Source organism: Erithacus rubecula, assembly GCF_903797595.1.
Source record: "Erithacus rubecula genome assembly, chromosome: 1".
Classification (NCBI taxonomy): domain Eukaryota; kingdom Metazoa; phylum Chordata; class Aves; order Passeriformes; family Muscicapidae; genus Erithacus; species Erithacus rubecula.
In genome coordinates this window covers 76,233,281-76,252,515 of record NC_136658.1, presented here as the reverse complement: position 1 = coordinate 76,252,515, position 19,235 = coordinate 76,233,281, and the positions used below count along the sequence as shown (strand labels likewise).

The following is a 19,235-nucleotide window of genomic DNA, read 5'->3' as shown; positions in this document are numbered from 1 at the left end:
GCATGCCTAGAGAATGATTCAATGGAGACAAACTATGCAACATGATTGTTTCCTTGAAATGTGGAGCTAAAGAAGGATCCTGGGAATGTCCTAATCAAGGTAAATTTATGAATAAAATCATTACAGAAATTTTGAATCAACCTGTCATGCAATTTATTCAGGAAAAAAACATGTAGCAAATTCTGAATGCGTTACTTGGCCACAAACAGAGCAGAGTTCAAGTTAAGGTCCCAGTTACTGCTCCCTTATGAATGACAATTTCAATATGTGTTTCCCCATGTGTTCTGTATATGGACATGGGTTGTAACATGTGGTGTTTCTTCCCCATTGCTTCCAGGTAAACGTGGAGATTTGTCCTCTGTGTAAATCACTGGTAAGATTAAGGCATTCAGCTTACTCACTGCAAATGCCTAGCTTCCTTTATCCAATAATGCCTTTTAGGATGTGGTTTCCTCTTTGCCTGATATCCTCTCTGAAATCTGTTGCCAATGCACTTTCTCAGCAAAGAGCTGCTCAGGCTTGTAATGATCCTCATGCTTGAAAAAGTTTCACGATACCTAGGTTGAACACATATTAAATGATATAGATTTTTCTCTGCATGGATATCAGGTGCTGTAAATTCTAGATTTTTCATGGTGAAAGGATGGAACCTTTGTTGTGGAGTACAGACACATTTTTCTAAATATAGCACTTTACTTCAGAAGGTTTCATGTGGAGACAGGCCTGTCTGTCAGAACATGTCCTGCCAGGTAGCTCTGCAAGCAGAACCTGACAGTGTATTTAATCCTTCCATATCCATTCTTGTGATCCATAAATATTAAACTTGCTTTAAAGTGATGATTGAAAGGGCTCGAGGTTTGCAAGACATTAGTGGAACTGTGAAGTTAGTCAGAGAATCAAGTATGTTTTTATACCCCACTGTAAGTAATCATTCCTCCCTTAAATCAAATAAACGCTTCATTCATTCAAAACGAAAATTTCTGCAGCAGGGCAGCTCCTCGCTGAGACAAGTTTGGAGCAGTCCCTGCATGTTTAGCTTAGGGGAAGGAGGCCCTCTCTTGACTCACTGCCGTCAGCTTCCCATGGTGATTCCATGGACTGGATAATGGAGATGCACACACACAGTGAGTCACTGCCAGCTTGGGAACCTGCTCCCCATTCCCTTCGCTCTCGCAGCCGATAGAACCTGTGGCACTGTAAGGGCTCTTGGTGGAAACCCCTGCCACACCAACTGGAGATTATGGCACCATGATACGAAGAAACCTCATTACAATACCAAGAAACCCCAAACTCATGTTGGCATGCTTCTCCCACCCCGCTTCCCTGCCGGGAATCCAGGATCTCCGGTCGGGCAGCCGTGACTGACACACAGCAGCGCCAGCAGGCTCACACTGTCGCCAGTTTAAATGTTGGTGTACGACCTTCATGTGTCGAACACCTTGCTGGCTGCTCCCGCTCTGTATTTCCAAACTTGGCTCCTCATGGATGGGGCCAGCCGCTCACCGCAGGGCTCGCTCCTCGGCATCCCTGACACACACCTCGCTCGTCTCCCCTGTTCCCCGACATTCCCGCTGCCAAACCTCTCCCACCATCATAGAGGGTCACGGAACGGGGCAGAGTGGAAGGGACCGCGGGGCGTCATGTGAGCCATCCCAGAGCACATGGCACAGGATTGCGTCCAGACCCTTCCTGAACAGCTCCCTGAGGGAGGCTCCACAGCCCCTCTGGGCATTCTGTTGCATTGCGCGGTCACTGCACAGGAGACAAGTTCTTCCTGGTGTTCAGCGGGAACTCCCCGTGCATCACTCTCTGCCCGTTGCCATACAGCACACGCACAGCGGTGAACCCCCGCCGTTTGTCCCTGCTTTGGCCGAAGGGTCCGACTGTGCCGCTGCTGTTTTTGGGGATCGGCATCCGGGGGGTCGCGGCCCCTCAGGCGCTCCCTTCCCGTCAGGCGCGCCGCGGGCAGCCCCGCCGAGGCCCCGCAGTTAAGGGCGGGCGCGGCGCCGCCCCCTTCCTTTGGAGCCGGGGCGCCATTTTGTGCGCACGCACGGTGAGCGCCCGCGCCGCTCCGCCGCTCCGGGGGGACGCGCTGGGGACACGGGGGGACGGGCACACGGAGGGAGGACGGGGACACGGAGGGAGGACGCGGCCGGTGGGGTCGTGCTGCCGGCAGGGGCGGGCGGGGAGCCGCCGGCTCTGATGGCAGCACCACGGCCTTCCTAGAGCGGGGAGCGAGGAGGCCGCGGTTTGGGGGTGGCCGTGCCGGGCGGATCGCGGCGGGGCGGGCGGGAGGGAGGTTGCTGAGGGAGGGAGGGAGGGAGGAAGGGGCTGCCGAGCCCTTCGGCGGTGCAGGTGCGGAGCGGCTGCTGCAGCACGTGGCGGCGGGCCCGGGCACCCCGCGGCCGCCGGGGGATGTCGGGCGGGAGAGGCGGCGCAGGGCTGGCTCCTCCGGGCGGACACCGGCATGGCCCTGAGGCCTGCGGAGCGTGCGGGCCTTGTGTCAGATGTAATAGTGGCCGATGAATGTGGTGGTGGAGGTCCTGCCTTGTGGATGCCTTGTAAAGAAAGGCTTAGGGAACGGGGCAGAGGTGTCATGGGGGACACCTCACAGCGCCACGGTCGGGAGGATGTATCCCGGTGCCTGGCAAGGGCATGTGGAAGGAGCATGGAACAACCAGCTTAAGTCAGACAGAGATGCTCAGACTGGATGTAAGGGGAATAATGTTAATTGGAACAGCCAGGCCTCCAAACATGCTGCCTAGGGTGGCTGTGCAGCAGGGTCTGAAGGTAAAGTCGTACAAGGAGCAGCTAAGGTCTCTTGGGAGATCTCATCACTACAGCTTCTCTACGAGTGGCAGTGGAGGGGCTCTGATCTTTGTGGTGACCAGAGACAGGACCCGAGGAAGTGGCATGATGTGTCAGGAGAGGTTTAGTTTGAGTATCAGGGAAAGGTTCTTCACCCAGAGGCTGTTTGGGTAGTGGAATGGGCTCCCTGGGAAAGTCACAGCACATGCCTGAGAGAGTTCAATAATCTCCTGTACACTGGTCTCAGGTACATCTTGTGACTCCTCAGTTGTTCTGCACAGAACCAAGAATTGGTACCTGTGAGTCCCTTCTAATACTGAATGGTTTTTGATCCTTGAAGGGTTTCAAGATCTGATGGAGAAAGCTCTTGAATGGCCTGCTTTGATACCATAGTGGACCTAGCTGTAAGCAGGAATTAAACTGAGTACCTTACTGGCATCCATTCTAACCTGAGTTAACCTGTGGTCCTATAAACTCCAATTTCTTTGGATGCCTAAGTGAACGAGGTTGCTTGAATTGAAGCACTATCATTCTGAATATGTTTAAAGTCTCCATTAATCTGAAATACCTGAAAATTCCATCAACTTTGTTGTGAGTGAATTAGTAGTTCTGAAAATTTTGCCTTTATTTTGCAGTAATCAGCCAAAATGACGAACACAAAGGGAAAGAGGAGGGGGACGCGTTACATGTTCTCGAGGCCCTTCCGCAAGCATGGTGAGTATCCCTCACAGTGCCAGCACTGCATCCAGTTACTGACCTGATGCACAGCTGCAGTCCTGGGGATGGGCTCTGAAACAAGGGCTTGTGCCAGAGGGTTTCTGACAACTTGAGCTAAAAACTGTGGAACTGTACACAGAGCTCTGAGCTCTTACTGCAAATGCATTGGTATTCTGATTGCTTGACAGTAGCCATGGTGCTAATTCTGTCAGTGCTTGAAAATTAATTGGAAGGTAAGGAAAATATTTCAGCAGTTACTTAAAACATAAGAGGGATTTTTCCTCTGATCAATAAGCAGTTGCATTTATATTGATATATTAAATAGTTTAACGTCTCTTTAATTTTGGCATTAGGAACACAAATCTAGTTTTTCTTTAGCTGCGTATTTTAAAAATTTTAAGTGTGTGAAATGTGTAATTACTGCTTTTTTAAAAGAGGTCATTTGATTTTTGAGGCATTTAGGAAAATTGTGTCAAATGCATGTTCTGTGTCCCTCATCCTTTTTTATGTGTGTGTGAAATTCCAGACTTCCTAAGTACCCAAATTTGTATCTCTTAACAGGAGTTGTCCCTCTGGCTACCTACATGCGGATCTACAAGAAGGGTGACATAGTTGATATCAAGGTACTTTCTGCAGTGCTGTGTAACTGAAGGCTAAAGCAGTGTCATCCTGTGCAGTCTCCAGCTCTTTTGAGATGGACTCTTTTGTGCTTGGGTCACGTGTGTCAGCACAAGTGCCTGCTGCTCACTTGGGAGCAATGTTGGAATGACAGTGCCAGCAGACCAGGAGTAGCACTTCAGTGTCATATGCTGGTGTATGCAGGGTTTGGCTGTGCTTTATTGCAGTGTGTTCAGCTGAAAAATGGGAGTGAAATGTGCCATAGCCAATGATTGAGTTGGCTACTGGCACAGCTTTCATAGGAACCTCAGCTTCACTTCACTAGATGTTCTGTTGTGAGCTGTGATTTATGGTGGGGCGGTTCATAGTAATGTGATTGCAAAACTATACTGAAACCAGAAAACAAGAAATAAAGATGCATAAATATACATTAATAAAGGGGGGAAACTGAAGTAGCATTTCCTGATACTTTTTAGAACTTGTCTTTTAAAGTCAGCTGTACTTTCTCAGTAGTGAATGTGAAAGCCTTTCATCAAGGATTCCTACTTGGTTGAATTAATTTGCTAAGTGGTTGTTTGACTTGGAGAATGTATTGTTCAGAACTGATGCTTCCTCACACACTGGAGCTTGATGATGAATGTCTCTTGTGATTGCTTGCTCTTTCTGTAAGCAAAGTGATCAATCATTTCACCGACACTGAAAGCTGCCAGAACTGACAGCAAAATTTGGTAGACTTCAGGTACAAAATACATGGTTATAAATTCCAACTTTAAGATAAAAAGGGAATATTTTAAAATTAAATCTTAAATAATTTGAAATGTATACTTTAAATTACTTCTGAAAGAAAAATTATTGATGCTACTTCCTCTCCTCCCCCCCTTTTCTTTTTCCTTTTATTTTTGCTTCTTAACAGGGTATGGGTACTGTTCAAAAAGGCATGCCCCACAAGTGTTACCATGGCAAGACTGGAAGGGTGTATAATGTTACTCAGCATGCTGTGGGCATTATTGTTAACAAGCAGGTTAAGTAAGTAATGAAATTCTGTGTGTTGAAACTTGGTATTTGAGAAAGTTGAACTGTAATTGCACCCTCCTTTCACTTTGCCAGTTAGACAGTTCTTGTCTTGATTGGTCATTCAAGGTGGGTAAAGTGTATTTCCTTTTTATAACCCAAGCAAATGATGCTCATTTGACTTGGATCCTGTCAGAGGAAACAGTTTTTGTTTTCTTACCAACGTGACCTGAAGTCACATTACCTAGCAGGGCTTCTCAGCCAGTGTGCTGGTGTTGAAACTCTTTTTAAATACTAGTCTGTTGTTGTATCCAGCTGAATTTTGTACAGCTTAGTAAAAAAAAAAAAAAAGACAAGTTGAGACTTTTTGGTTCCAGGAGCTGGACAGCTGTGCGCTGGTAATAAAATGACTTGTTCGTATGCTAAGAGGCTAAAATTGTGTTCTTTGCAATTGTCAGCACATTGTTATATATTACATTGTTACATAATAATGAACTTTTAGTTATATGTAAGTTACATCTGTTGTGAATCTGCAGCTTTTTTTGAGGTATTGCCCTTTAAAGAAAAATGACCTGTAATTGAGCTTATGGAGTTGCTTCTGTAAGTCTTGATTTAAAGTGACATTTTTCAAGTGAAGATTAAAAACTGACTCCCTTTCTTAGGGGCAAGATTCTGGCCAAGAGAATTAATGTGCGTATAGAGCACATTAAACATTCCAAGAGCAGAGACAGCTTCCTGCAGCGTGTGAAGGAAAATGAAAGGAAGAAGAAGGAAGCCAAAGAAAAAGGCATTTGGGTTCAGCTGAAACGTCAGGTAATGTTTCTGTTGAGGTCACAGTCCTGCAGGAAATAACTGAATTGTTGGAGTAGTGGCCAATGCAGTGCATTGGCATCCTGACTCTGGGATGTTTGGTGCCTGAGCAGAACTGCTCTGTGCCAGATGAAAATTGTTAGTTACAGCTGTGAACAGAGCATTGGGTGCTTCCTGTGCTGTTGCTAGTCTGCAGCAGCAGCTGTGCATGGTTTTAGGGTCAGTAGAGCCTTTGGTTTAGTTGAATTTTGAGTTGCAGCAGGTTCTATGGTAACCGTTGAAGGAAAGAATTAATAACCAGACTGCAGAGAAGAGGTAATGGCTATTGCTTCTGGAACTGCAGGATACATCACTCCATGTTCATCAGGTTGGTGAGCTGCAGGGAGTAAAGCATAGGTTTTTTTTTTTATTCAGCAGCAAGAGTCAGGTACACTTTCTGCAAGATAATTTCTTACTGCTATTCCTTGAATCAAGTTTGAGACTAGGAATGGTAAAATTGCTGTAATATTTATATAATAAGGTGATAAATTGTTGACAAAATGTTATTTTCTGAAAAGTTGCCTTTTAAGCTGTAGTGCCATGAGTTTTTGTTTTTTGTTTTTCTGTTTACAGCCTGCTCCACCAAGAGAAGCACACTTTGTGAGAACTAATGGCAAGGATCCAGAGCTGCTGGAGCCAATTCCTTATGAATTCATGGCATAATGTATGTTTAAAAAATAAAGATAAGGTTTTGGACAAGTGTATGTGATTGTGGCTGATTCATTTAGTTAGGTTTGGGGCTTTTTTGTTTGAACAGATGCTTTAGAAACCTTCTTTTATTGAAGTTTATTTATTTAGCTTGCATTTACCATGCTGCTTAGTCATTTAAATCATCTGCAGCTTTTGCTGACGAGTTCTGTCATGTATATAGATGATAAATACTAGGAACACTGAAGTAGGCTAGTGCTTAGTAATGATCATGAGCTGTTAGGAGGGGACATGGAATATTTCACCAGCAAACTAAGAACTTGCATGAAGAGCTGCTCAGTGCCACTTAAAGACTTGATGTTTTTTGTAGGAAAAGAGATAAGGGGGCTTGCTAGAGACTGCTGAAGGGAGCCTGCTTGGTTAGCCTTGAAAGCACACAATCCCAGGCTTAGTTGTTTTGTAATTACAAGTAAATAATCGTTTACCTTGAAGTGTCATGTCAGGCATTGCTCAGCTACCTTCAGTAAGTGATGTAAAACTAAAGTGTGCATGTAGACAGAAAAGTACTAGAGAAGCAAGTGACCTCAAGCTGTTTGTAGGTGTTCACTGTTGAAAGTGACTGAACAGTGAATTGCAGGGAAGCTTTTAAGTGTGGGAGTAAGGAAGAGAGAGATGATGAGGTTTGCTTTTTACCTAACTCTCAATTGTGGGTGTTCCTGTTCTGATGGAATGTAGGTTTTGGACCTTGAGTTCAGAGTCTGGCTTGGGCTGGTATTTAAGGGTGATGGGCTTTAGGTGCTGGAGTTTCCAAGTTGCAGTGAGCCAGGTTGTTGAGCTTCACAAGCTCCTATTTCAGAAGATGTGTTGGGCTGTGTAGATGGAATGACTTTGGAAGTGACTTGGAGGAGCACGCCTCTTAGCAGGCTGCTCCATGACAATAGTGCTGTATTCTGACACTGGAGGTGTTGGACATGGAATGCACCACTGTATCCTGAGCCCTCCGTGTTGCACTTTATGCACTTGACTTTTATGGTCAAGGGGCTTTTCTTGGAGCAGCAAGATTTGTGCAATTTATCAACCTCTTTGGCTTGTCAGTTTTCACAGCCATTTAAAATTGGTATTTGCCTTCCAAGATAAGCATCATTTTCCACTAGGCTTTGTAGGAATTGAGTGGGAGGCTATTGGATGAAAACTTTGGTGGTGGCATTTTAAATTTGCTTTTCATGCATGCATGTTTAATCTATTTTGGTTCTGTGTTTGGTTTGTGCTCGTTTTTCAAAATCACAGTGGATTAGCTGTAGCAGCATGATAAAATGATAACATCATAAGTAGAGCATAGTTCTAAACTTTTGAACTTATTTTCAACAATTTGGAATAATGAGACTGGACAGCATTACAGTGGTCTTGTTTAAGATCTGTGCTCCCACAGACACTGCATTGCAACACTTCCCAGTTTATTTAGAACTGTTTTTAAGGTCACTGTGCCTACAGTAGTTGGTTGTAAATGCATATTTGGAAGCCCTCTGTGGGCTGGGAAGAGAGGGAGAGAAGGCTTTCCTTGGTCAGGATTCCCAGAAATTATTGTTAATGAAGTTGGTTTGTACAGGAAGAAAATAACTTTTTTTTTGTTTTGTTTTTAATGTTTGGAAACAGGACAGGTAAACTAAGGTGTAGCCTGTCCGTTTCACTCAGTGCAGTGGGCTTTTCCTGCTCATCTGAAATTTGCAGAAACAGCCCAGACACTTAACAGATCTCTGTACTGCTGCTGAAGTTTGTTTCCTGTGTTTGGCTGCCCTGTTTTTGCACAATCCTGACGAAAGAGGGAGATCTGTGAATTGGGAAAAGCTGAAGAGCTGCCTGTCAGGACATCTCCAGTCCTGAGCTGAAACATGAAGCATGTTTCTTACAGGGTTTGGTGTCACCAGTTTTGACTTGCCCTAGAAGGGGTTTTACACACTAAGACATAAGCTGTAATCAGTTCTCTGCAGTCCTGTTCTGAGGCTCCTTTACAGCCACAAACCTTTGCTGCTGATTCCCTGCCAAAAGCCCTGGCAAAATCTCCTAGAGGAGCAGCAAGGAAGCTGCCTTCTGAGCTGCAGCTTCATCTTTTTTAACATTGGCAACATCAGGATTTGAGGTTTGCTGAGCACTGTGTAGGCAGCGTTAGGCAGGGAAGGTCAGTGAAAAGGCAGAACTGGGAAAGGGGAGGAGGAACGTTGCTCCCACCAGCACTACCTGTACAGCTGCTCTCAGGCTGTCCTCCCTGCCACTGTCACAGTGAGAGTCACAGGAGCAAGCCACCTACTGTCAGCCCAAAAAAGTCCTGCTATTGAACGTGGCCAGAGCTTGCTTGGAACAGGGATGTGTCAAGCAGCAGCATGGCATACCTGGCACTGAGCAGTGTTGCTGTGGGAAGGGGGATAGTGATGGGCCATAGGGATAGTGGCAGAGGGTGGGTGGAAAAGTACAGCCTGGCACTTCCAAGGGGGGCCTGCAGAGCGGAGAAAGGCCCCTTGGAATAGCTTTGAGAGCCACACATCCCAGGGGTGCTTCATCTGCAGAATGGGGACAGTTAATTGAGCTCCAACTGCTTCAATTTCCTAAGCTGCTCCTATTGTACTGGGTAGGTGTTGATGGAGGCATAGTCCATCACACCCTGGACATTAATTCCTTCACAAGGTGTCCTGCCTGGGTTTGGGCAATGCTATCTCTGCTTGACCACCCCCATTTGCCTTTTGGGGGTGCTGCCAGCAGCAGGCAAGGCAGCTCGAGTTGTTCAGGTGCCCAGAAAGAGGCAGGTCCTCAAGGTTTGAGAAGGGAGGTTGTTTAACCCTGCTTTCACAGCTCAGTGCCTGAGAATCATCTACCTGGAACAGACTTGTTTCAGTAGCATTCTTTCAGAGGCACACTGAATGTGCTCTGATAGCTCCTTTCTAAAGAAATGTGTAGAAATAGCTGCTGCTGGCTCTGTGAGTGAGGCCAAAGACAAGCCATCCCCCATCCCCATAGAGCAGATGACAATAGCAGGAACCTCTGGAAACCAAAAGTCTTAAGTCATACAAGAGAAATCTTGTTTCCCAAAAGGAAAGAGCTCACTGGCATGATGGGGGAGTAAATAGAAATTTTAGAGGCAATAGGTTTTGGAAGTTAAAAGATGCCCTGGAAGTTAAGAGGAACCTATAGAGGTTCTTAGGCACTAGAGTAGCACAAATAATACAGTGCTTCTTCCACCATGCTTTTCTACAGGTACTACTTTAACTGATGTTAATGAGCATTGCCTTAACTCAGCTGCCTGTGTGTGAGCATCCAGGGTCACTTGGGCTGTCTAAGCACCCACCTGCATGCAGGGCCCAGCAGCTCTCACGGCAGCTCCATCCCTCTGTGCCATGACATCAGTCCATTTGAGTACCATCCACTGGCTCTTCCATGTCCTGCTGGCCTGTGCTATCTCCCTGATAAAAATTAAAGCAGCCTCTGAGCGGATTATTTCTCTTTTAAGCACATACAGTGTTTCAAGGCAGCACACAGCAGAAGCAGGAGCCAGGGCACTGGTTGGTGGAGGTTGAAACATCCACAGAGCTGCTTGCAGGTCTGAGGCTTATTTAAGGGCAGTCGGTGGTGGATCACCACATTCTTCTCCAAAACTTTTCTTCAAAAACCCAAAGGGCCAAATCAAGACCACTTATGTTTCAGGGCTGGCTGTTGCTTAATCCACAAGCTGTGTTTTCAACACTGGCTGTAGGGGGATATGTACAAGTGTAGGAAGCAAAATAGTCTGAGGTAAAATAGTAATTTCCTCTCTTTTAAAACGAGTCCCTCACTGCAGGGAGGGTGGTGCATTTGCCCATCTGCCTCGGGTTGGGGGGATGCCCAGCAGGGCGGTGCAGACGGACCGGGGCGGTGCCGGGGGCGGCGCAGAAGGAGCGGGGCGATGCTGTCGGGGAGGCGATGCTGTCGGGGGGCGGTGCAGAAGGAGCGGGGCGATGCTGTCGGGGAGGCGATGCTGTCGGGGGGCGGTGCAGAAGGAGCGGGGCGATGCTGTCGGGGAGGCGATGCTGTCGGGGGGCGGTGCCGCCTGGACCTTTAAAAGCCGCGGGGCCGAGCGCTCCGGGCGCTGCTGGCCGAGCCGAGCGGAGCCGGTGGAGCCCCGGCTGCCGAGCCGCCTCTCCCATGCGCCTGCCGAGCATGTCCCAGTCCTTCCTGCTGGCGCCCATCGCCGAGTGTCCCCCGGGGCCGCCCGGCGCCCAGCTCCGCCTGGCCGTGCTGGGTGCCCGCGGCGTCGGCAAGAGCGGTGAGTGCGGGGCTGCCCGGCCCCTTCCCCCGTCCATCCATCCGTCCGTCCGTCCGTCCGTCCCGCCTAACGCGGCGCTCTGTGTTTCAGCCATGATCGTGCGGTTCCTGACCAAGCGCTTCATCGGCGACTACGAGCCCAACACAGGTGAGGCGGGCGGGGGGCGGCGGGCGCGGCGGGGCGCGGCCCCGCGTCCGGCGGCTCACGGCTCTCTGCTCCCCAGGCAGCCTCTACTCCCGGCTCGTCCACCTGGACGGGGACCACGTTGCCGTGCAGATCCAAGACACGCCGGGATGCATCCAGGTACGGTGATATTTTGTATCGATCGGTTCTCTGCTGCCCAAAGGCTCAGCTTTTGAGCTCAAATTTCCTGTATGCCCAGACTTGGTCTCCCGAGACAGGGCTCGGGGTTCCCTCTAGACCCGTTTGATGGTGCAGTGATGCAGCCTCTGTGCTTTCATGACCCGGTGCCCACTCTGTGCTCTGTTGTACCGCAGGCGCAGGAAGACTGCGTGCAGGTGCCGGACTCCCTGTCCAGGTGTGTGAAGTGGGCAGAGGGCTTCCTGCTCGTCTACTCCATCACGGACTACAGCAGCTATCAGTCAGTGCAGCCTCTCCACCAGCACATCCGCAAGCTGCACCCCGATGCCAGGACTCCCATCATCATCGTGGGGAACAAAGCAGACCTCCTCCACGCCAGGCAAGTGCAGGCAAAAGAGGGACTACAGCTGGCAGATGAACTGGGCTGCCTGTTCTTGGAAATCTCCACCAGTGAGGACTCCCAGGGTGTCTGTGATGTCTTCCAGTATCTTTGCAAGGAGGTCAGCAAGCTGCAGCACGCCGGCAGCACGGACAGGAGGCGGTCATCCATCATCCCTCGGCCCAAATCTCCCAACATGCAGGATCTAAAGAGACGTTTCAAACAGGCTTTATCTTCCAAAGTCAAGTAAACCTCCCAATGAGGTCCTGTGGGACTCAAGAGAATTTATTTTTGTAAACTAGTAAATAAAAATCTTTATTTTTGTACTAATGCCAGCAGTGTAGAAGTAAGTATGTCAAAGCTTGCAATTTCCTTGCTGTTCTCTCATTTGACTGGTTGGGTTATTTTTGAAAAACAAAACAAACAAAAAAAGCTGCATAGCAACTAAATAGAGGCAGTTGGAAAGGAAACTTTTGCCAGGAGGCTTTGATTCAATTTCATTTTTGTGGGGACTGGGATTTTCTGTATTAAGCTACTCATGATTTTCTTTGGAGGTCTCCATTTCTTGTTTGTAAAATGGGAGTCTTAATGATGTAAATCATTACCTGCCTTTATACAATGCTTGGAAAGCCCTTGGTGGAAAACCTTGTAGGAGACAAAAAAAGCTCTATTAAACATGAAAAGATAAAAGTGTAAGAATTCTGTTTATAACAGAACTGCTTTCCCCCCTCAAAGCTGCTGTTTTGCTTGCACCTGTAACAGCCTGAATGCTGATAGGCTGTTTGAAATGAGCTCCAATTTCTGATGTGCCTTAGAGATCTGTTCTACAGAATTAATCATTTGAGCCCCAAGCATTTAACTGGAGGGTTGAGTTTCTCCTACAGATTGCTGTGAAACAAAGTGCTGAGCAATCCACAGCAGAGGAGTGTGTGGGTTGGCTTTTGCTTTCTCTGGGTATGTGTGGTAGGAAGGGCTGATGCGCAGGTTCCCTGGACAGAAAATAGCTACATTTAAAAAGAAACACACTTTTATCTTCCCCAGAGTAATTTTGTAGCTACTGGAAACAGGTCAGACTTTACTCTTACTTCACATAAACTCTGAACCACTCTAGAATGGGTTTTATTAACTGTTTACTGGATGACTGAGAATGAAATGTAGGTTTTGCACTTTCAGTTTGCCTCTGAATTATGTATGTAAGAAATAAAACTACTCCATGCTGAGTAGAAAGTGTGGAAGTGGATCAATCTGTACAGGGGAATCTCGCTGTCCTCATTCAAGCACAAGTCCAGTAAGGTTTTATTTTATAAACTCTCCAAGATTAAGTCAAAAGACCATTTCCTTCTTTCCTTGTGTTAGGAAAGGCAGGTGGGTGCTGTGCCTTGCAGTTAGTGGGCCATCCCTATTGTTTCTGATCCCTGTGTCTTGAAGCTTCCTGAGCCTCTTTATCAGCATCTGACTCTTCCTGATGGTGGTAATTGAGGGAAGGGTGACAGAGCAAGTTAAAGATGCTCTGTGCAGAAGCACCAGCATGCTCACCAGTGTGAGCACTGAGCAGGGGTGTGGGGTGCCATGCAGGGCTATGTGCACCCCTTCAGTCCAGGCTTGTCACCTGTGTGTCCTCCCTGAAGGCACTGTGCTGCCCTACCAAAGGGAGAGCTGATACCCAGACCTGCAGGAGCAGACTGAAACTGGGACTGCAAGCTGAGTCCAAAACTCTTGGAGCTAATTCACGCCAAAGGCATGGTGACAGCCTGGACAAACCAAAGTACTGATTAAACATGTTAATACAATATTTAACGTGCTAAATGGTTCTTCACTGTGAGAGTTGCTCTGCCAGGCCCAGGACTCTGGGCTTGAGGGGAGGATGATGGGGCTGGTGAGAACGAGCATATCCCTGGCAGACTTGGACCGTGTGTCTGTGGGGAAATTTGAAAAGGAATTGAAAAGGTGCAAGTGAGATATTTGAAACATTTCGCTACCTTGAAACCAGGGTAACAAATTGTTTCCAAGAGAAAATACCACTATGGTAGGGTTTCAGTTGTTTTTAAACCTCAGCTTTTGTCTTTGGAAATTATTTCCTACTCATGTATCCAGTACAGAGTTTCACCAAGCAAGTTGCTAAAGATATTCAGTGAACATATAATACAATATATGCTAAAGGGGCAGGTAATGTGTACTGGACAAGTCTGCATCTCACCATGGTCCTCAATGGCCAGGTGAAAAATCACATTAAGCACTGACTTAGGTGCCTCTCACTGCCCCTGGCAAAGCAGGAGCTTGGGTTCCCACTCTGGTACAGGGGGGGATTTGTGCAGGATCAGTGAGCACTTGAGGGGCAGGGATGGGCAAGAGCAGGGGGATAAACACAGTATTTTTCCTCATCTCTCTCATGGGTAAAAGTTAGAGATGCCTCTTGCTATGTAAGCACCCATGCTCAGGACAACTCACAAAACCTCCTGTCTCTATCCCATGCTTCTCATGCTGTTGGGCTGCTTCAGCCACATGTCAGGAGCAAGATGAGCCTCTCAGGGAATCTGGATGATTAGAACATGCTGATGGCAAAGAGGGAGGGCTGCTCGGATCTGCCTCCACCTTAAGGCAGCAGCTGCTTTGGGCCACTCTGGGTAACACTTTTGGGTAGAGGCACATACATTAGGCGTTTATGCTGGTTGTCTGAATTCCCCCTGGCTGGCACAGATCTACTCTCACCCAGAAGTTTTCAGTCCTGAGCTGCCAGGTAAGGCACAGGAAGAACCTGCTGGTTCCCAGCACATTTTACCCCAGCAGTTCTTCAGTCCTGAGTGAGCAAAGAGGGGCACACCAGGGCAGGGAGGGCAAAGCATCTCTCAAGGACTATCAGAGCAGTTCCAAAGCCTTGTTTCTTCTGGACCACGGATGCTTAGGCTTTCCCTACTGAAAACTTGCCATCCCCAGTCTCCTAGCCATTCACAGAGGTGGCTTCAGGAGGGTAAGTGGTGTACAGCCTGGCCTTTCTCCTTGATCAGAGGAAAATATGCAGCTGCCTCTTTCCTCCCACCACCTCCGCTATGGAGCGGAATCACAGCAATTTTCCCTGACAAGAAGGATGAGTGGGTTTTCAGAAGCAGGGATGTGTGCAGCATCACACACTATTATGGCTGCTACGACATCAGCATCTCCCCCCGGCTGGATTATTTTGTCTACTTATCTCCAAGCTCTGAAATCATCCAGTAATGCTCTAAGGCTTCATGAATTTTAAAATAGCAGCTGCCATCAGCCTGTTCTGGGCACTTCAACTGAGGAGCTGCACATCCCTAGACAGAGATAGGGATGTTCAAAAAAAGCTTTATGAATGTCCCCTTTCTTTTCTGCCCCTCTCGAGCACCTGGACCCAGGCTGCTTCCTCACTGTCTCGTGATGGGGGGCTTGCCTCTCAGCACAGAGGATGGTCAATGCTGTAGGTTCATGCTGTATCCTGTGGTTTGTTTGTATGAAGGATTGTGGACAAGGCAGAATGTGAACAAGGACTGTGTTTACAAAAGAGTCAAGAGCTGGGTTCAAGCTTCAGGCACAGAGCAAAAGTGATTGATGGATGGATGGATGGATGGATGGATGGAGGGATGGATGGATGGATGGATGGATGGATGGATGGATGGATGGATGGATGGATGGATGGATGGATGGATGGATGGATGACTGGAAACAAATCTGCATACCATGCATGGATCTCCTGTAAAATTATTTATTCCTGTGGGACTTCATTAGCTTATGGTCTGAATAGATTCAGAAGAAAGTCCTTTAGGCAAAGGTGACCTTTTATGGCAGTTGCACTTGGCACATGACCACTGGTGATTCCCCCAGTATGGCAGCAGAATCTCTTCAGTTTCTCCTGAAGTGAGCTTGCAAAGTCTGTTGTCCTTATAGGAGCAATACCTTTGAGGGTGATGCTGTTGTTGGGTCACTGCACCAAACTGTAGACAACACTCCATGTTATGGAGACATGTTATGTCCCTGAGGTACCTTCAGTGACATCCCTGAAAACCTTGCTGTGAGTAGAGCATGGCTCACAAAGCAGCAGCTCAGATTGGATCTGGAGTAATTAATTACAATTTAGATTTCCTTATTGATTCTCAGGCTTGCACTTTCACCACTCTCCTCATTTCATCTATCTGAAAAGAAGGAGAAAGCAAAGACTTTTTATTGAAAATTGTTTTGAGTGAATTGATTCATGAAGTTTTCTTACTACATTCAGTGCTTGATGCTTTTGACTAAAAGAATAACAAATGTATATTGTGACTTGTTATGCCATAGAAGCATAATCAGCTATATACTATCTTCCCACACTGCCAAAAGAAAAATCAGGATATAGAGATTGAGCTTTCATTTCAGTGCCCTGTGATACTTGATTTACAACTGAAAAGCTACATAGTGAATTTTGCATAATGATTACAGAGCTTCATAGATGTCATAGCTGCTGTTTTGAAAAGTGTGCTTGGTTGTTTGCTATCCACGTTTTTCCTTTGTGACAGAAATTAGCCAGCCCTAGGAGCAATCCTCACCAGGGACCCTCACGGTGTGAGCTGCTGTGTAGAGGTGGCTGCTTCAGCCCCACGTTCTTCCCTTTGGGCTTTGCTGGGCAAGTGTTTGGGCAGAGGTACCCATGTACCCAAGCTTGTGGGGTCATGGTTCAGCAACTATACTTTGCTCTTGACCTGTGCACAATATTTCCATTAAAATGTATCTGTGCGGGAAATTGTGCAAGGTTATTTGTCAGCCTGCATTACTGGGAAGCTGTAATTAATTCTTAAAGCTGAACTATTTATCTTCCAAGGTATTTGGCTCTTTCCACATTACTAAAAACATCCTCTTCTCAGGTTTCAAATGGTCCTTGTAAACATTTTGTAGTTATTTTATCCCTTGGGATGTTAAGCCAGTGTCAACAAATATTGTTTCTGGGAGCAGCTCAGAGAAGAGAGGACTACACTTTCCCCCAGCTGGGGCAGTGAGGTGAATTACAGATTCCTGTCCTGCAGATGAGACTTCCTTCCACTCCTGCAAACAAATCCCCAAGCATTGATTGTTGTTTGGGGCTCAGAGCCTGAACCCTTCCATGAACATATAAGAGCTTGGTGGTTTGATCTGAACCACGCCCAGCAAGCAGACCTCCCAGTGCTACCTTTTCTGTTTGGCATTGGAAGTCCAAATGTCTCTTTTAACCCTAGAAGGCAGATCTGGCAGAAGCCCGAGAAGTGCAGAGATCACGGAGAAACCATAGCAACAGCAGCGTGGTATTGGCAGTCCCTCAGGATCTGAAGCAGATAGGGAGGTGTTGCCTCCCTGTAACAAAACAGCAGGCAATAAATATGGATGTGATTAGGCTGATTTGGTTGAAAATGCATTGGTTTCACTCAGATGCTGAGAAAGGAAAGGCCTGGCTGTCACCCCAGTGTGCCCAGGGCCAGAAATGAGGGCACTGCCCCCAGCTCCAGGAGTTTGCCCTGGGTCCTGCCCGGGGCTGGGGAGACTCCCCTCACCTCAGCTGAGACTTCTCAGCATGCACTGCAGCCCATGGAAAAGGGATATGCCTGAGATAGATCATTTTGCTCCTCCATGGGGAGAAACCACCCTGCATGATGCCCCCATCTTGGGGGCACCTTGATCTGTGCTCCCCGGCAATGAGAAGACAAGTCCACAGCCCAGACTTACAGCAGTTTTCCATTCTTCACCATCTTTAAGCCTCTGAACTGAGCTGGGGCAGAGCCAGCCTGGGTTTTAAACATGAAGTGACCACTCCATCAGTACAGACAGCAGGAGCATTTGAGGATTTTATATCAAAATTATGTTGGTTTTATTTACCCTTTCTCTTATGTCTCAGACAGCATATAGAGGCTAAACGAGAGAGCTCTGCTTGGGTTTATTCCATTCTTCAAGGTGCCCAATATCCCATTAAAGTGGCAATGTCCCTGCAGATTAAAGGTACTTAAAACACAGTGTTAGCCAAGAGGAAATGTTCACATCTGCCCAAGTGCTGCTCACATATTGCTTATTAAAAAGCCTCCTAATGGGCTGGTTTGTGGCTGTTGCACAACAAGGCTTTGGCTGTTATTAGAAAGTGCAGATGAGCTACAGCACCTGCTCTGTGCTAGGGGCTCCCCATCCCTCAGCCACACAGCAGAGGAAAGGTTCTGTATTATTTTATTAGGCCTCAGGAAAGTACTGGTGCTTTCTGCAGTGATCTCAGTCAGGTGCAGGTGGGCTCCATTTCCTTCAAACAGCTACCAGTAAGTGATTTGCTACTAAAAAATGTTTATAAAATGTCATAGCTGGATGCTTATGTTTTTTTCAGTGCATAGCAAATGCAGATGCAGATGGAGTGTGACTTCTGGTGACCCTTCAGTATTTAAACAGGAAGGTGCAAACATAAGAGTTAGCCTGTCTCACATGCCCCTCTCATGCCTACTGCTGTAGAAGAGCCTGTCTAGAATTAAGGGTTATTGGCAAGAGGCAGAGGTCTGTGCTAATTCAGGATCATACCTTGAAGATAAAATATGCATCTGGTTGTTGAGGTGACTCCTAATTTTAGCTCTGGTGTTGAATAATGGAATAGCATTAATAATAGTCTGATGTAAATCTGTCCATATTTCTTATGCAAAATTACCAACTCGGTAGTGAAACAGGCTTCTTTGATTTTGCCTGGATGCTGAAGAACAGTGCACCATAAATATGCATTCAATTAGCTTAATGTGGGTGAACAAAGATGTATTGCCTGATATAGCTGCAGTTCCAAGAACTGATGCATCTAATGCAATTAATTGTTTTCCAAGGCTTTGGATTGTTTCAGGGATTTTTGATCAAGCTTGCTTAGAAGGCATTATAATCTGTTTGTCTGTGTTAATGAGACATTCAGCTATGCAGCTGATAAAATATAAGGAAGACATGAAGCAGAACTGAGTTGTTTTAATCTGGGCAGTGAGGTATTTTGCTGGCTGCATTGTCCTCTTGCATAGTGAAGGAAAAACACAGGAGGAAACTGGGAATTTCAGGGGTCCACCATCATGAGGACAGAGCAGAGGAGAGGCAAGGAGATTGAGTTCTGTTCCAGCCACACCATCCAGGCACATGCCTGTGTGCTGTACAATGGGACTGGTAATTCTAGAAGCTTCTTGCTTACCTGGAGGCAACACAGTGAGCTCCTCCCACTGCTTGTGCCCTTCCTGATCTTCAGCATCCTCCCAGTAGGGAGCTGAGCTGGCAAACACAACTTAAACACTGGGGAAGTTCCTTCTGGCAACTGCCTGAAATTCTCCATAGTTGTGCCTATGCTTCCAGCTTAAAGAGAGCTGGAGATTGGATCCCAGTCCCAACACCCAGTGGGCTGCTTCATACCACTCTGCTTAAAGCTAATTGCCCCTAGATTAGGAAAGTTTGCATGAAATAATATTCAGTCCTGAGATTCTTCTTGAGAGCCCTCTGGAATACTCAAGTCCTCAATGATATTTTTTTTCCTTTTTTTTTCCTTTCTCTCTGCAGTTCAAAATACCCCAAATTTTTTGAGAGCTGTGTTTGAGCCCATAAGAGTGGTATTTTTAGCATGCAAAACAGGCTTTGTGTTTT

At 46.9% G+C, this 19,235-nt stretch overlaps 2 protein-coding genes across 3 annotated transcripts; both read left to right on the top strand.

Moving 5' to 3' along the window:
• The first annotated feature begins 1,912 nt into the window (after positions 1 to 1,912).
• RPL21 (ribosomal protein L21) lies at positions 1,913 to 6,707 on the top strand. Its single transcript, XM_079302943.1, has 6 exons — positions 1,913 to 2,053; positions 3,444 to 3,522; positions 4,087 to 4,148; positions 5,057 to 5,169; positions 5,817 to 5,967; positions 6,577 to 6,707. The coding sequence occupies exons 2-6, from the start codon at positions 3,456 to 3,458 to the stop codon at positions 6,664 to 6,666; spliced, it is 483 nt and encodes a 160-aa protein (XP_079159069.1). The 5' UTR covers positions 1,913 to 2,053; positions 3,444 to 3,455; the 3' UTR covers positions 6,667 to 6,707.
• A 3,958-nt stretch (positions 6,708 to 10,665) lies between these two features.
• On the top strand, positions 10,666 to 12,659 carry RASL11A (RAS like family 11 member A). 2 transcript variants are annotated; one of them, XM_079316494.1, is made up of 4 exons: positions 10,666 to 10,942; positions 11,033 to 11,089; positions 11,166 to 11,245; positions 11,440 to 12,659. In XM_079316494.1, exons 1-4 carry the CDS (start codon positions 10,687 to 10,689, stop codon positions 11,890 to 11,892), a joined length of 846 nt encoding a protein of 281 aa, XP_079172620.1. In that variant the 5' UTR covers positions 10,666 to 10,686; the 3' UTR covers positions 11,893 to 12,659. The 2 variants fall into 2 exon arrangements, with proteins under 2 accessions (XP_079172620.1, XP_079172619.1); XM_079316493.1 differs by having other exon boundaries at positions 10,666 to 11,089; positions 11,440 to 11,977.
• Positions 12,660 to 19,235: the final 6,576 nt, after the last annotated feature.

Excerpts from the sequence above, each read along its gene's own strand:
- RASL11A (XM_079316493.1), top strand. The coding sequence starts at position 10,687 with ATGCTGTCGGGGAGGCGATGCTGTCGGGGGGCGGTGCCGCCTGGACCT. Across the intron at positions 11,090-11,165 it reads CGACTACGAGCCCAACACAG|GCAGCCTCTACTCCCGGCTC; the intron begins GTGAGGCGGGCG and ends TCTGCTCCCCAG. Across the intron at positions 11,246-11,439 it reads ACACGCCGGGATGCATCCAG|GCGCAGGAAGACTGCGTGCA; the intron begins GTACGGTGATAT and ends GTTGTACCGCAG.
- RPL21 (XM_079302943.1), top strand. The coding sequence starts at position 3,456 with ATGACGAACACAAAGGGAAAGAGGAGGGGGACGCGTTACATGTTCTCG. Across the intron at positions 3,523-4,086 it reads GAGGCCCTTCCGCAAGCATG|GAGTTGTCCCTCTGGCTACC; the intron begins GTGAGTATCCCT and ends ATCTCTTAACAG. Across the intron at positions 4,149-5,056 it reads GTGACATAGTTGATATCAAG|GGTATGGGTACTGTTCAAAA; the intron begins GTACTTTCTGCA and ends GCTTCTTAACAG.